The sequence below is a fragment of the Theropithecus gelada genome, chromosome 18 (genome assembly GCF_003255815.1).
Source record: "Theropithecus gelada isolate Dixy chromosome 18, Tgel_1.0, whole genome shotgun sequence".
NCBI classification, from domain to species: Eukaryota; Metazoa; Chordata; class Mammalia; order Primates; family Cercopithecidae; genus Theropithecus; species Theropithecus gelada.
In genome coordinates, this window is record NC_037686.1 from 6,361,748 (window position 1) to 6,377,334 (window position 15,587).

The following is a 15,587-nucleotide window of genomic DNA, read 5'->3' on the forward strand; positions in this document are numbered from 1 at the left end:
TCTTTACTTCTGTTTGTAACCAGGTTATTTGTATATATTGGCATCTAAAAATTAAATGCCAGCTTGCTTTGATGATATTCATATATCCTCTGTTGTGAGGTCTTGCCACATATTTGACAGATAGGTTCTTTTTGTCATGAAATTAAGAAAAATAAGCAGATACATTTTCTGATCCAGTTTTGGCTTCCTTATTGTATAGAAACTGCAGTGTCAATGTGAGCATAATACTTGCGGGGAGAGCTGTAACAGGTGCTGTCCTGGGTACCATCAGCGACCCTGGAGGCCTGGAACCGTGTCCTCTGGTAATACTTGTGAAGGTCAGTATACTTAGAATCTGACGGTCAGTGCACTTTTCCTCTTACTACGTCTAAGTTTATGGTGTCTTAACAACTTTTATAATTAGCAAGTAACTTGTTTTCTTAGAAATTTAAGTAGTTTCCAAAGCTGCAGAGTATCTTAAAATTTTTACTATTGTGGCCTAAATGTATCTTTATGGGTTTGCTGTTTTATCTACAAGTCCCCCTTCCCATATAGTTTATTATTCTGTATTAATTTTATTTTAGTTTTTGTTTTTGTTTTTTTTACCATGGGATCTGCCAGGTTGTATATTCCGTATTGATTTGGATTTAAGTTTTAAGTAGGCAATATATTCACAAGAGTCCTACATCTAACAATATGTAAAAGTATGTAGTAAAAAGCATGACTTCCACTTCATCTCCTTCCTTTGCACCTTTTATTATTTTCTAGTATGTCCTTCCTAAAATTGTTATGCATATAAAGCATACGTTAACATATCCCTCTAGCAGTTCTTAGCAGAAGACAATGTACTCTGCGTGCCATTGTATACAGTGCTATTTTTTTTTTATTTTTTATTTTTTTATTTTTTATTTTTTCTGAGACAAAGTCTTGCTTGCTGTGTCGCCCAGGCTGGAGTGTAGTGGCGCGATCTCAGCTCACTGCAACCTCCGCCTCCCGGGTTCATGCTTCATGCCATTCTCCTGCCTCAGCCTCCTGAGTAGCTGGGACTACAGGCACCTGCCACCACTGGCTAAATTTTTCGATTTTTAGTAGAGATGGGTTTCACTGTGTTAGCCAGGATGGTCTCCATCTCCTGACCTCGTGATCCGCCCACCTCGGCCTCCCACAGTGCTGGGATTACAGGCATGAGCCATGGCACACAGCCCACATCACTTTCTATATTCAACAATGTATCGTGAAATTCTTTCCATATTAGCAATTAGAAATGCTGTTTTTAAAAACAGTTGCACAGAATTCCATTATACAAATGTAGTATAATTTATTAAACAACCACCTATCGATGGTTATTTTGATGGTTGCTAGTCTGTTGTCGACACAAACAATTATGCAGTGATTAACCCCATATAGGTCCTTCTCAGGTGGGCAAATACTTCTGCAAAATATAATCCCAGGAGATGGTTTCCTGGGTCAAATGGGTATGTGCATTTATTATTTTGATATTAATAGCTCTTCCCAATTGTCTTCCATAATATTGCCCGTATCTTATTAACATGACTTATTCTAGGATTTTAATTTAACCTAAAGTCATAGAACTTACTTAGGGAGGTTGAGAGTTTTCTTTGTATAAGACATGCTACATAAATGAACTGAGATGTTAAAATATTCTCCTAGCATGTAATTGTCACAATAAAGCCAAAGACTGCTACTATGATGAAAGTGTTGCAAAGCAGAAGAAGAGTTTGAATACTGCTGGACAGTTCAGAGGAGGAGGGGTTTGCACAAACTGCTTGCAGAACACCATGGGAATCAACTGTGAGACCTGTATTGATGGATATTATAGACCACACAAAGTAAGAGTATTTCTTTGCCATTGCCGATCGTCATCTTCCCCAGGTGGAAAAGAGACTTTGTCAAGTCTTAACCTCTGTATTGGAGACTTTTGTAATATTTCATTTATATCCTTGTTACACTAGTAGTGTTTATATATATATATTTCTTACTCTATCTGTCCTGCTTTTCTTGCTCAAAATAGGATGTCAGTCATTGTTATTTAACTTGAATTTAGGGGCCCGTTAGCTCTGTAATCCTGGGTCATAATACTAACTACAGACGTGAAAATTCAGCCATAACTAAAGCAGCTGTCTCTTGCCTGTAGGAGCTGTTCAGCCAATCTTTTTTATTTTTTGAGACAGAGTCTGGCTCTGTCACTAGGCTAGAGTGCAGTGGCGTGATCTCGGCTCACTGCAACCTCCACCTCCTGGGTTCAAGTGATTCTCCTGCCTCAGCCTCCTGAGTAGCTGGGATTATAGGTGTGTGCCACCACACCCAGCTAATTTTTGTATTTTTAGTAGAGACAGGGTTTCACCATGTTGGCCAGGATGGTCTCAATCTCTTGACCTCGCGATCTGCCTGCCTTGGCCTCTCAAAGTGCTGGGATTACAGGCATGAGCCACCATGCCCGGCCGTGTTCAGCCAATCTTTAATTGACTTGATGTGTAGTTGTTGCATGGGTCCTTGTGGAGGTCTGGTTATAATGTGGCTCTGAGAGACAGCAGAGCGAGGGGGGCTGGATAGCAGGGATAATGGAAAAAGACACCACTTTGCTAATGGTACTAACTACTGTCACCATCGAAAAGATGTTTGGGCTTCCTGGCTTGAGATCACCTTATCTTCCTGAAACCTAACTCCCACCCCCATGCACAAAATCATCGTAATAGTCTCATCTTGAATAAAAAGTCAATACCTTCCTATTGATACTATTGCCAACATTGCTGTTATTTCTAGTAAGAGAATCCAGGGCAACCTCTGCCTTTCAGGTGTCTCCTTATGAGGATGAGCCTTGCCGCCCCTGTGACTGTGACCCTGTGGGGTCCCTCAGTTCTGTCTGTGTTAAGGATGACCTTCATTCTGACTTACGCAATGGTAAGCACTTGATTCACTTTTGTGCTTTTAGTTGATTTTGTGTGTGTGTGGAAGATGTGCACATACTGGAACTATTACCATTATATAGCCAGTTGGTAACATGATTCTTTATTGATTCTTTTGTTCACCAAGTATGTATCAAGCACCTACTGTGTCTCAGGCAGTTTTTGAGGACCTGGGAATATGTACTTAACAAGGTAGTCAAAGTCCTTGCTCTCAAAAACACTAAACAAACAAGTACATGGGTAATGTAATGCCAGGTCAAGAGGTAGTGTCATGGACATAAAGCAAAATGGAGGGAGATGGGGTAATGAGGTGACAATGTTAGGGTGATAAAATGATGTTTGAGCAGATAATTGAGCATTTGATGAAAGAAGAAATAAGGCTCATTTTAAAGCCATGTGTGTAACACAGTAAATAGCAATTGCTCTGCTTAGCTTTTAGAAGACATTCGGAGGGTTTTTGCATACCTCATCTCACAGAGCAAGCAAGTCCTCCTGTGAACTTGGTAAATGCCAGAGTTCTTTCTTTCCGTTTCAAAAACTGGCAGATTGACTTGCAAATACCAGGGTCTTCTGAATAGGTTGCATCTGTTCAGAGACTCCTGTGACTCCATCAAGTTCTCAGCCACTGGCAGTTAAAGTGGATATTGACCAGCAGGGATGGATGGGCCCCCCAGCAATGGGGAGGGTAAATTACCCAACTGAATTGATTCTGACGTGCAACTGGTGAGGGGATGATGATGATGATAATGAAGATGATGATGGTGATAGTGGTGGTGACATTTACCATCAATTGAGTTCATTTAAAAATATATATCATTTAAACTTTTCAACCACAGCAGATAGAAATTACTTAACCCACTTTACAAGCAAGGAAACTGTAGCTCAGAGCAGTTAAGAAACGTGCCTGAGATCACACGGCCTGAAGCTTTCAGAGCTGACATTAAAAGCAAAGATAGTGCTTGCTGCTCTGTGCCACTTGCATCTGTGCTTTTTATTTTTTACAAACAGTTTTATAATTTACAACGATACAATTCTCCCATTTGAAGTCTACAATTCATTGTTTTGGTGTATTGGTGCAACCATCGCCACAATCTAAGAGTCGAACATTTTCATCAGCCCGTAAAGAAGCCCCTTACAAACTAGCTGTTACTTCCTACTTTCCTCCAGCCCCTCCTCCCAGCCCCTGGCAATCATTAATTAGCTTTTTCTTTGCAGATTTACCTATTCTGAACATTACAGAGAAATGGAACCATATATGTTGGGTTTTGGTGACTGGCTCCTTTCATTTAGTATAATGACCCTTTTTCAGGGTCATCCATGTTGTAGCATGTATCAGTATTTCATCCCTTTTTATTACCAAATAATGTTTCATAGTATGGACATACCACGTTTTATATATCCATTCATCAGTTGATGAACATTTGAATTGTTTCTACTTTGGGGCTATTATGAATAATGCTACTAGGGACACTCATGTACAAGTGTTTTGTAGATGTCTGTTTTCATTTTATTGGGTGTTTACTTAGGAGTGCAATTGCTGGATCTTACGGTAACTCTGTGCTTAACGTTTTGAAGAAGTGCCAAAGAGTTTTCCAAAGTCACTCTACCATTTTATATTCTCAGCTCCCTCCGCGGGTTTCATCTCTGTTTTCTTTCTTTAAACGAGGAATTGGCAAACTATGGCCCGTGGGCCAAATCCAGCACACTGTCTGTGCTTATGAATATAGTTTTATTGGAACAGAGATACAGCCGTTTGCCTGTGTATTCTCTACGACTGTGTTCGAACGATAACGGCCGAGCTGAGCAGCTGCAAATGATTCTCTGAGGCCAAAAAGCCTAAAATAGACACCTCTGACCCTTTACAGAAAACGTTTGCCAACCCCTGCTTTAAACCTCTTTTGCCTTCATGTTGGGTCATTGCCATTGTTGTCTTTCTAGGGAAGGGGCCGGGTCAGTGCCCATGTAAGGAAGGCTATGCAGGAGAAAAATGTGATCGCTGCCAACTTGGCTATAAGGATTACCCGGCCTGTGTCTCCTGTGGGTGCAACCCAGTGGGCAGTGCCAGTGACGAGCCCTGCACAGGGCCCTGTGTTTGTAAGGTAAGTGGGGAGGTCAGAGATACCCCTGAACTTCCTTTGAGCTTCTCTGGAAAAGGAGTGTTTTCCATTGGCTCCAATGATCAGTTCTTGAGCAAAGTGGTATGGTTTAAGCAGAGCTCCCCTTACCCCTTGTCTCCAGGCCACACCGAGTTGGCTGTATTATGTATGTTTGGACTTATGTGGGCATCTGGCTGGCTTTTTTTGTACCTCTGGTAATGGTCATATATTCCAGAGGCATTTCTGTGACTTCTTAGAGGACACCACGCACTGCATACCTTTATATTCCCACCTCCCTCTGTGGGCCTCATCTCTGTTTTCTTTCTTTAAACCAGGACTTGGTAAACTATGGCTCGTGGGCCTAATCCGACACGCTGCCTGTTTTTGTGAATAAAGTTTTATTGGAACAGAGCTGTATCCATTTGCTTATGTATTTTTATGACTATGTTCAACCAGTAAAGGCTGAGTTGAGTAGTTGGAAAAGAGATGCTCTTGGCCCCTACCTGAATTCTGTGATATTCTTTTCCAGCTTTGTATTTGGAGGAGAACCGGGTTAACATTACATTTCCGAGAACACCAGTTAAAGGCAGATACGCTATTTTGAGTTTCTCTTAAAAAGGAGTTGAATAGTCACGAGAAATGCATTAATGTGTTGCCAGTGAGGGGTTTTATTTGGCCTTATAATATTAATAACAATTTCTTCATAATTCATAGGATATTCCATTGTACCTATGTACTTATTCCCACCTGTGCAGTCTTAGGCACATGTTATATACGACTGGAAATAATCTTGAGCATTTATGAATAAGACAGAAGATTCTATAGCTGTCTTCAGATTTTGAGATGCTAGAAAGATCAGTAAAAAATGAAAGATTTAAAACAAAACAATTTAAATAGAATGACCAACTTCTAAGATCTCCAGCCTTGTTCTTGGCTACAAAATCAAATTATATATATTTCAAAATCTCTATTCTGGAAATACTGACTTTATGAGGCCTCACCTTTACTTTGGACGTTTATTTACCTGTCTCTGTGGATCACCGAACACCTGTCTTGTGAATGTCACTTTATTCTCTCTGGACACATTGGTTTCAAAGCTAATCTTTTACCCTAACTTACAGGAAAATGTTGAGGGGAAAGCCTGCGATCGCTGCAAGCCAGGATTCTACAACCTGAAGGAGAAAAACCCCCAGGGCTGCTCCGAGTGCTTCTGCTTTGGCGTTTCCGACGTCTGCAGCAGCCTCTCTTGGCCTGTTGGTCAGGTGGGAGGCGCCATCTACGAGGCGGGATTTCATGAGCAGGTCGTATTGCACAAGCTTGGCATGAGCTGTGTGAGGAGGAAATGAGGATGACTTCCCCTGTGACACCACTCTCATCACTTTGCAATGACACTGATGTGGGTCATAGGCAGCCCTCTGCTCCTCAAGTTTCTTTATAGGTCCTGTGCTTGCTCCCACACACATTTCTCTATAGAAAAAGCAGGATGATGTGGCACTAGAGAACACGTCATGTTTCAATTTCTTCTGTGGGGAAATGGATTGGGTGGGGAAGTCAGCGCTCCCCCTGTCCGCCCCTGCTGCTCTCAGGCCTGGAAGCGCAGCCGGCCATGGGACCATGGGAATTTTCCAGCTAAGAGGCTAAGGAGTAGGACGCCCTCCAGTGGCAAGGGTGGGAACAGCGGCACGTGGTGCAGGGTTTATGAATGCAGGCCAAGTTGTTTCCGGAACTGGGAGTTCTGGGGTGATGGGTTCAACAGGGGTATCCAGGGGTGGCTAGAAGAGGTGGAGATGGTGTGATGGCTGCAGGCAAGGGAGGAGCTGCTCAGTAGGGACTTACCCACCGGTGACTACCGTGGCCACCACGCTGGGGGGAGTACCATCACCTCTATGTAGGTGACACACTGGGAGTATAAGATCTAGAGCTTATCTTTGGACATTTTTCAGCATTTGGGTAAAAAGCAGGGGGCAACGAAGAAGAGGGAGTCAGAGCTAGCAAGAGATATTTTGCTGAATACATTTATGATGTTCTTTTGTTGTTTTAAATCTGAAGTCTATACCCATGGCCTTTGTGGTTTTGCTCATTTATTTGGTTATACTGGATCTGGATTTGGGGTAGTGAGTCTTGTTCTCGGATCCTCCTGGTCCTTTACAAGTGGAAGGGTCAAGGGTCATGAGGTTCGGCCATGGGTGTTATGTTAATACCATCCCTAGAGAAGCTTTCTGGCCCACCTCTTCATTGTGAACACATTACTGCTGCACGGGGTGAAGTCTAAGGTAAGTTCTATTTCATACTTCAAAATTCTTGAATTTGTTTTTAAGGTAAGCAATATGTCGGGGTGGCTGGTCACCGACTTGATCAGTCCCAGGAGGATTCCGTCTCAGCAAGATGCACTGGGCGGGCGCCACCAGGTCAGCATCAACAACACCGCGGTCATGCAGAGGCTGGCTCCCAAGTACTACTGGGCGGCCCCCGAGGCCTACCTTGGAAATAAGGTGCGTGTGTCCCTGCAGGCAGCGATGTCTCAGACGAAGATCTCAGGGAACACTGAGAAAGAACTTGTGCAGCCTGCATTTTAGGTAGTCTCATAGGGCACCTGAGTGTCCGACAGCATTTCACAGCCTGTACTTGATACGAAGAAGGTTTTCTAGCCTTGTTAGACTTTACGTTGTATTATTCAAATAAGAACTTCTGCTCTTCTGGTCTGGTTCCTGAGCAGTGTGTGTGCTGAAGTCTCATCCCCTTCTCTGAGAGCAGCTTTCCGGGTCCCTGCATCGCTTGTTTATGAAGTGTTCATCACATTCCCGCTTTGTTTAGTTTGCCGTAGGCTCAGCTTAACGCCTCTGTGGCTTTGTGGAGGGCCTGGCATACAAAAAACAACCCAGGGAAGGTTCCAGCAATGGGACTGCTGTGCTGCTCCCTCACTTTGAGTACCATGGCAGGCTGTGCTCATCTGAAGCTCACATTTAGGAACAGATGAAATACTTTCTGCTTTTGTTATATTTCAAGAAAATGCAAACTGGTGATTCTGCAATGTGGAGGTTGGTTTGTAGGCTTGAACCTTCCTTGCAATGATGTGTTCCCATTCCCCCTCCCCCGTTATGCCACGTCTCTCCAGATTCTGATTGAGTTGAAAGTTTATTCCCGAGACTCCGTCTCAATTATTATAGCTCCCTGCTTGCCTTCCCAGGGTTTTTTGTTTGTGTGTTTTAAAGTAATGGCATATGGGCATGCTAGTGTAGTGTTGTAGGTTGGTATGCTGCTGTTTAATTTGATGGTTATATTTTCATTTTTAAGCTTGTTTTGTATATTTTTAAGGAGTATTTGTTTTTGAAAATTATTGGTTTTTTCCATCAAATTCTAATCCTAGAACATGTGCTCTATTTATATGATTTTATCAACAGAGTTCAATGATGTTTTTTCTCTTGATATCACTTCTGCAAATTTATGGTGCAGAGTTGGGTTCTGAACAATATATTGCTGTCACATACCCATCAGAAAGAAAATCTTTATTTTGTATTGAATTGAAGGACATCTCATCAGAAGAAACACTTTTAGTCCTTTCTCTAACTAGCAAGTCAAACATGTCCTTTATTGTCCTACAAGGAGGATGCTGAAATGAAAATGTGGATATTGTAGACATGGGTCAAACTCCCCATCCCTTAAATTACTTAAGTGAAGTAAATATCTATTGTGTGATTAACAAAAGTTTATAGTAATTTGCCTTGTGGTCTCTAACAAAGAGTACATTTTTCTTCTGTGCTTTCAAACAATGTGCTGCATTTTGGTGATATTGATTAACCAAAGTGTTTCTAAATACACTTCCCCTTTCACTGCCCTTAGTGTGAATTTCCTTGTCTGTCATTGTCAAGGGGATAGTTGTAGCCTAGTTGTTTGCAGATGGATCCCAGTGACCACTTCCTCTTACTTGATTGTTGCTGTGATTGTTTTCCCCTTTTGTGTTCATTCTCACTTAAACATTTCAGCTGACTGCATTTGGTGGATTCCTGAAATACACAGTGTCTTACGATATTCCAGTAGAGACGGTAGACAGTAACCTCATGTCGCACGCTGATGTCATCATTAAGGTGATTGGTTTTTTTTTGATTCTGCTATAGAGCTTAGGGCTTAGTGGGCTGATAGTTTATGACTGAAAGTGACTAGTTGAGGCCATCCCAGCAAGGAGCTGGTGGCCAGGTGGCCATTCAGCAGACCCTGGACTTGGGTGGGGACTGCTGAGACGGTGAGTGTGAGAATCTGTCTTTGAGCCCATTTCTGGAGTTGCCTCAGGACAGCACCTGCCGCTCTTCTCTTCATCCCCAGGGTGTACCCATCTTTTCACATTTAAAAATGAAGCAGGGCTTGGTGGCTCATGCTTACAATGTAAGTGCTTTGGGAGGCTGAGACAGGAGGATTGTTTGAGGCCAGGAGTTTGAGACCAGTCTAGGTAACATAGTGAGACCCCATCTCTCAAAAAATATTAGCCAGGCACCATGGCACGTGCCTGTAATCCCAGGTACTTGGGAGGCTGAGGCAGGAGGATGGCTTGAGCCCAGGAGTTCAAGGTTACAGTGAGCTGTGGTTGCACCACTGTACTCCAACCTGGGTGACAGAGACAGAGCCTATCTCTAAAAAAAAAAAAAAAAATTTAAGTCAAAAGGAGACAAAATTTTGCTCAGACCTTGAATCTTCTCTTTTGAGTCTCTTCTTCCCTGTGCCACTTTGCCTCTCAGATGAATGGATTAGGCAGTACTTGGCAGTCTGAGGACAGTAGACGTGTTGCCATTCTTGTCCTCAGCCTCTGTCCCTATCCCCACCTCCTTGGTCTCCACAAAAAGATCCAGCTCAGTCAGGAGGGCTCCCCAAGTGGTCATGTCCCAGGGTCCAGGGCACGTTTGGGCAGAAACCGCTCCAGGTTCTTGTCTCTCATGTCCTTTCATCTGGAGCTATCTGCACCTCCATCTCCAGCCTGAACAATTGCAGACCATACACGGTAAATCACTTTGCTTAACAGCAATTTGATGAAAAGCTGGAGCTATGTTTATGTACTTTTTCTACCTCTGTACTTTAGTTAAAGATTAGAGGTGTCAGATGGGTTGCTTTGATAAAAGCTGTGGGCAACTGCATGACTTTCTTTCTTTTCCAAGATCCCAGCAAAGTACACGGCCTTTCACTTTATTACTGGAACCCTTCTAAAAAGAATACAATGAAACACCTTTTCTCTGATAATTCTGGGCCAAGAGCTATACACACCATTACATGTTTGCCACAAGAAGCTAGGCACGAATGAAAAACCACGCTGCTGAATACAAAATTTGATTTGATTTTTTATTTTATCATTAAATTCAACGACGAATGTATTTTCTCTTGTTTTTAAATGTTAGGGAAACAGACTCACTTTAAGCACACAGGCTGAGGGTCTGTCATTGCAGCCTTATGAAGAGTACCTAAATATGGTTAGACTTGTGCCTGAAAACTTCCGAGATTTTCACAGCAAAAGGCAGATCGATCGTGACCAGTTGATGACTGTCCTTGCCAATGTGACACATCTTTTGATCAGAGCCAACTACAATTCTGCAAAAATGGCTCTTTACAGGTATGTATTGGAAATGGAGGAAAAACTTATGGTGAAGGTACTCCAATTTTATCTTCATTTATTAATATATATTTAAAGTTCAACATATTTTACATTCGTTATATTAAGCACACAGCTAAAGGAACTGGTTGGCTTAAAAACTACTAAGTTTACAAATGTAATTTTATTGAAAACATAAGAACAGTTGTCCACATCAGGTGTATCCAGTAGAAGACACACTTGACATTAGGATGAGAAACTTTCAAAGGGGATTTCTGGGAAATGCACGATAAGCTAGCAATTGTCTGGACCATGTTGCACCTGGTTCTCACCAGCCTAATGTTAACCCTCTTAGCTTTTACTCAGTCCATTTAAGTGAATGTATCCATCGTTGGTCATTTCATTACTTTGAGGAGGACGATTTCTGGCAATACCGTGCCAAGCATCAAAGTTGTATGCAGCTAGGCTGGGTGTGGTGGCTCACGCCTGTAATCCCAGCACTTTGGGAGGCCAAGGCAGGTGGATCGTATGAGGTCAGGAGTTTGAGACCAGCCTGGCCCAACATGGTGAAACCCCATCTTTACTAAAAATACAAAAAATTAGCCAGGCGTGGTGGTGCATGCCTGTAGTCCCAGCTACTCGGGAGGTTGAGGCATGAGAATCATTTGAACCCAGGAGGTGGAGGTTGCAGTGAGCTGAGGTTGTGCCACTGCACTCAAGCTGGGGCAACACAGTGAGACTTTGCCTCAACAATAACAACAACAAAAATGTTGTATGCATCTAACACAAACATAGCATGACACATTTAAGGATAATCTTTCTATTTGTGATCATTGAATGGATTAATTTTTCTGAGGTGCTTCATCTCCAAATAGGCAACACCAGATGTTTCCCACAGTGGTCTATGGGTAACAGCACGACTTTGTACCAAACATTGAAGGCATTTCCAGGGAATAGTGATGGCTCCCAGAGAATGTATTGTTGTGAAAGACCTTTAGTTATTTACAAAAATCACATCACTCTTTTACTGGATTTAAATGGTTTTTTGTTGTTGTTGTTGTTGTTGTTGTTGTTTTTTGAGATGGAGTCTTCCTCTGTCACCCAGGCTGGAGTGCAGTGGCACTATCTCAGCTCAGTGCAAGCCCTGCCTCTCAGGTTCAAGAGATTCTCCTGCCTCAGCCTCCCGAGTAGCTGGGACTACAGGCGCCCACCACCATGCCGGCTGATTTTTTGTATTTTTAGTAGAGATGGGGTTTCACCGTGTTAGCCAGGATGGTCTCGATCTCCTGACCTCGTGATCCACCCGCCTCGGCCTCCCAAAGTGCTGGGATTACAGGTGTGAGCCACCGCACCCGGCTAGATTTAAATCTTTTAGGAGCCCGTCTTCCCTGAGATGTGAGGTATATTTGCGAGCGTGTGAGTCACATAACAATCTGTCTGTTTGCAGGTTGCAGTCCGTCTCTCTGGACATAGCCAGCCCTAATGCCATCGACCTGGCAGTGGCCGCTGATGTGGAGCACTGTGAATGTCCGCAAGGCTACACAGGGACCTCCTGTGAGGTGACGCTTCTCTCTTCCTGCCTTTTTCCTTTTGTTCCTTCCTAAGGGGAAAACAGTGCACTGAAGGGGATGTCATGGCACGCATTTGAATTTTAGCTTTAGCAACCCGATGTTTGGCTCAGCCTTTTTTGGGCAATAGAAATATTAGAAGTCACGTTGTTTAAAAAAATCAGATTCCTCCACCAGGACTGGGCTGAAGCCCTGGACAATATTCTGACGTAGTGCTGCCCTCCTGCCTTAGTCAACAGGAAGCTTGCAATACCCATGCCACTGACTGTTTCTAAGCAGGATGGAACTTGATCATATTTGAACATTTACAAATCACCAGCATGTGACCTAGGTGGCTTTATACAAGCCAGCCCTATTTTGAGACCTTTTATGGCCCCTGGGTATTTTACTTTGGTGGGCTCCACCTTACATGTGAAATACATGAAAATGCACTTGCAATCCTCAATGAAAGTAATCTGTTGCTAAAACTATTTTGAAATTACTTGGACAAACGTATTGATATTAATACCATAACAAGAATAGGCCATAAGACTTGTTGCACAACCATTACGTTTTTGTGCGTATGTCTCTACCTTTAAAGAGAAATAAGGAACTGGATTATGGTGATGGTTGCACAGCTCAGTAAGTTTTTTACTAAAAGTCATTGAATTGTGTGCTTGAAATGAGTGAATTGTGTAGCATGTGAATGATACCTCAGTTAGGATGTTTGAGAAAAAAGAAAGACATTTCTGTACTCATGGGCAACTGAGCAGTTTCTTGTTTGTAACGTAGTGGAGGGAGGATGACTTTCCCTTCTCTTGCAGTCGTGCCTCTCTGGCTATTACCGCGTGGATGGAATACTCTTCGGAGGAATTTGTCAACCCTGTGAATGCCGCGGCCATGCAGCTGAGTGCGATGTTCACGGCATTTGCATTGTGAGTCTGTCACTGAAGCTCAGGTGCCCTCTCCTACTCACTTCAGAACCATTTGCTGTGTACAAGTGAATTTTTGTTTTTTGAGTGCTTCCTCCACGGAATAACCCTGGCCTCACAGACCCCAAAGAAAATTTACAGATTTAAGCTTATGTTATGAAATGTTTCTTGTCGTTTTTTTTTGAAAAAAGTTACTTTGGTAATAGTAGAAAAGGGATATACAATTTCATTACAGTTCTTTTTATTAGAATAATATAAAGTAGTTGTTTTTATTTGCTGAGACTGTAAAGCAATAGAAAGGTAGAAAGTGTTGTCTACTTACTAAATACAAAGGATAGAATCTTTGAGATGACAGTGCTACTATTTATTTATTTATTTATTTGAGACAGGGTCTTGCCTCGTCACTCCAAGCTGGAGTGCTTACTGCAGCCCTGGACCTTCTGGGCGCAAATGGTCCTCCCGCCTCAACCCTCCAAGCAGCTGAGGCCACAGACAATGCTAGTATTTTTTTAAAAATCATGATATTACATAATATACCATAAGAAGAAGAATAAAGTATAATCACACCCACTTATATACCGTGCTTTATAGTTAGTTGTGATAAATTCATCAAACAGGTACTTCTTTCATGCAATATGAGTTGAAACAGGGCTTAAGAAATAGGTAGTTAATCTTGAGAATGAACTTTGGGGCAGACATGGGGCAGGACTTGTTTTTTAACTTCAATCAGGAATCTTCTAGGCCCTATGCCCTAAAGCCAGGCCACACTCTGCGGTCTCATGGGTTTGATCCTCAGAGGTGGAGTGACTGCATACGCTAACCAGCTGTACCCTGGTCACCTGGCAGGGAAAATGTTCATGCTTTTTCCAAAAGGGATTGACTAGTCACAGAGTTAGGGAAAATTAATTACCAGACCCAGGGAGAAGATCTCAGAAAGATGCCCAGGATGGCTTATTGGCTCTAGAATTAGAATTTAATTTTTCTTTACTCTGTAAGTAAAGTTTTTGTTTTCCCCCATCTAGGATCAGATGTTGAATTTTATCGTTGTGTCTTCTTAAGCTTTTAATAGGAAATGTTTCTACTGCCTTTCTTTGTATTTTATGCTATTGACATTTTGAAGAATATAATCTTTTTTTTTTTTTTTTTTGAGACAGAGTCTGGCTCTGTTGCCCAGGCAGTGGCGTAATCTCGGCTGACTGCAAGCTCCACCTCCCAGGTTCACACCATTCTCCTGCCTCAGCCTTCTGAGTAGCTGGGACTACAGGCGCCCACTAATTTTTTGTATTTTTAGTAGAGATGGAGTTTCACCGTGTTAGCCAGGATGGTGTCGATCTCCTAACCTCGTGATCCACCCGGCTTGGCCTCCCAAAGTGCTGGGATTACAGGCATGAGCCACTACGCTTGGCCGAATATAATCATTAAAAAAAAAAAAGAATGTCCTTGGTTCTGGGCCCTTCTTTTGTTTCTCATGGATTATTCAGGCCAGAATACTTTGTCAAGGATGAGTCTCTCAGAGCACTACCAATGGGAGTCCCAGTGTCTCTCTGGCCCTCACTGGTGATGTTAATTCTGATTACACAGGCAAGGTGTCAGTCAGTTTTTCCACTATATATGAACGATTCTTTCCTTTTGCAACTGAAAAACAGTTGGAGGAGGACACTGTGAGACCATGTGCCTATCCCACTCTTCATCAGAATTCCCCGTAGAGGTAGGAGTTGGAAGGTTCTGGCCAAAGCAGCACTTGCTGTCATGTTTGCAAAAGCTTCTGCCCTTGTCCGTGCTCATCAGTCAGAGAGAAAGCTCTCAGGTTTCTCATTTATACAAACGACACTTGCTGATACTAATTTGAAAACAGGAGGCCTTCCTCATATAGCTCAGAGTTTTGTGACTGGTTTTAGCATTTTGTCTTTTTTTTTTTCACTTGGACTTCAAGTTGCTTATAGATAAATCTGAAAATCCTTTAAGACAACCTGAGCCGATTCTTCTGGTGCATGTTCCTAGGCGTGTGCACACAACACCACCGGCGACCACTGCGAGCGGTGCTTGCCCGGCTTCTACGGGGAGCCTTCCCGAGGGACTCCCGGGGACTGCCAGCCCTGCGCCTGCCCTCTCACCGTAGCCTCCAACAAGTAAGCCTCGGACCTCATCCGCATTTCCTGCCGGCATGGCCAGCATTCCCACCCAGATGTGTGCTAATGTCTTCAGAGCAAGCCTTTGTGTGTAATAAGTGTGTGAATTTTGCCAGTGACAATTGATTTGGATTAAAGACAGAGGGGTGGGTTATCTTCTTCTAAACCAAAGTTTGGCGTATTAAAGCAAGCAAGAAAAGGTGTGTGCCAGCCAGGACCTATGCACGCCGTTTTCCCTCTTGGTTCCTCTTGGTCATCAGTTGTTTCACAAGTATATATTGTCTACTCACCCGTGGCTAGGAGGTAGAGGGATACAGAGAGGAATAAAACGTTGTCCCGTGACTTAGGGAGTTTTTGATCTAATGACCAAAGTACATACGTATGAGCCTAAACAAGAATAGTCTA

At 42.8% G+C, this 15,587-nt stretch overlaps 1 protein-coding gene across 1 annotated transcript in view; it reads left to right on the forward strand.

Moving 5' to 3' along the window:
• The window catches only part of LAMA1 (laminin subunit alpha 1), a 172,319-nt gene that overhangs the window by 69,914 nt on the left and 86,818 nt on the right, over positions 1-15,587 (forward strand). The window contains exons 7-17 of the mRNA XM_025365118.1: positions 200-317; positions 1,651-1,829; positions 2,796-2,901; positions 4,845-5,005; positions 6,124-6,264; positions 7,321-7,494; positions 8,986-9,087; positions 10,384-10,595; positions 12,022-12,133; positions 12,946-13,056; positions 15,055-15,182. Coding sequence (XP_025220903.1) covers positions 200-317; positions 1,651-1,829; positions 2,796-2,901; positions 4,845-5,005; positions 6,124-6,264; positions 7,321-7,494; positions 8,986-9,087; positions 10,384-10,595; positions 12,022-12,133; positions 12,946-13,056; positions 15,055-15,182 — 1,544 coding nt within the window. The remainder of the gene's footprint in view (positions 1-199; positions 318-1,650; positions 1,830-2,795; positions 2,902-4,844; positions 5,006-6,123; positions 6,265-7,320; positions 7,495-8,985; positions 9,088-10,383; positions 10,596-12,021; positions 12,134-12,945; positions 13,057-15,054; positions 15,183-15,587) is intronic.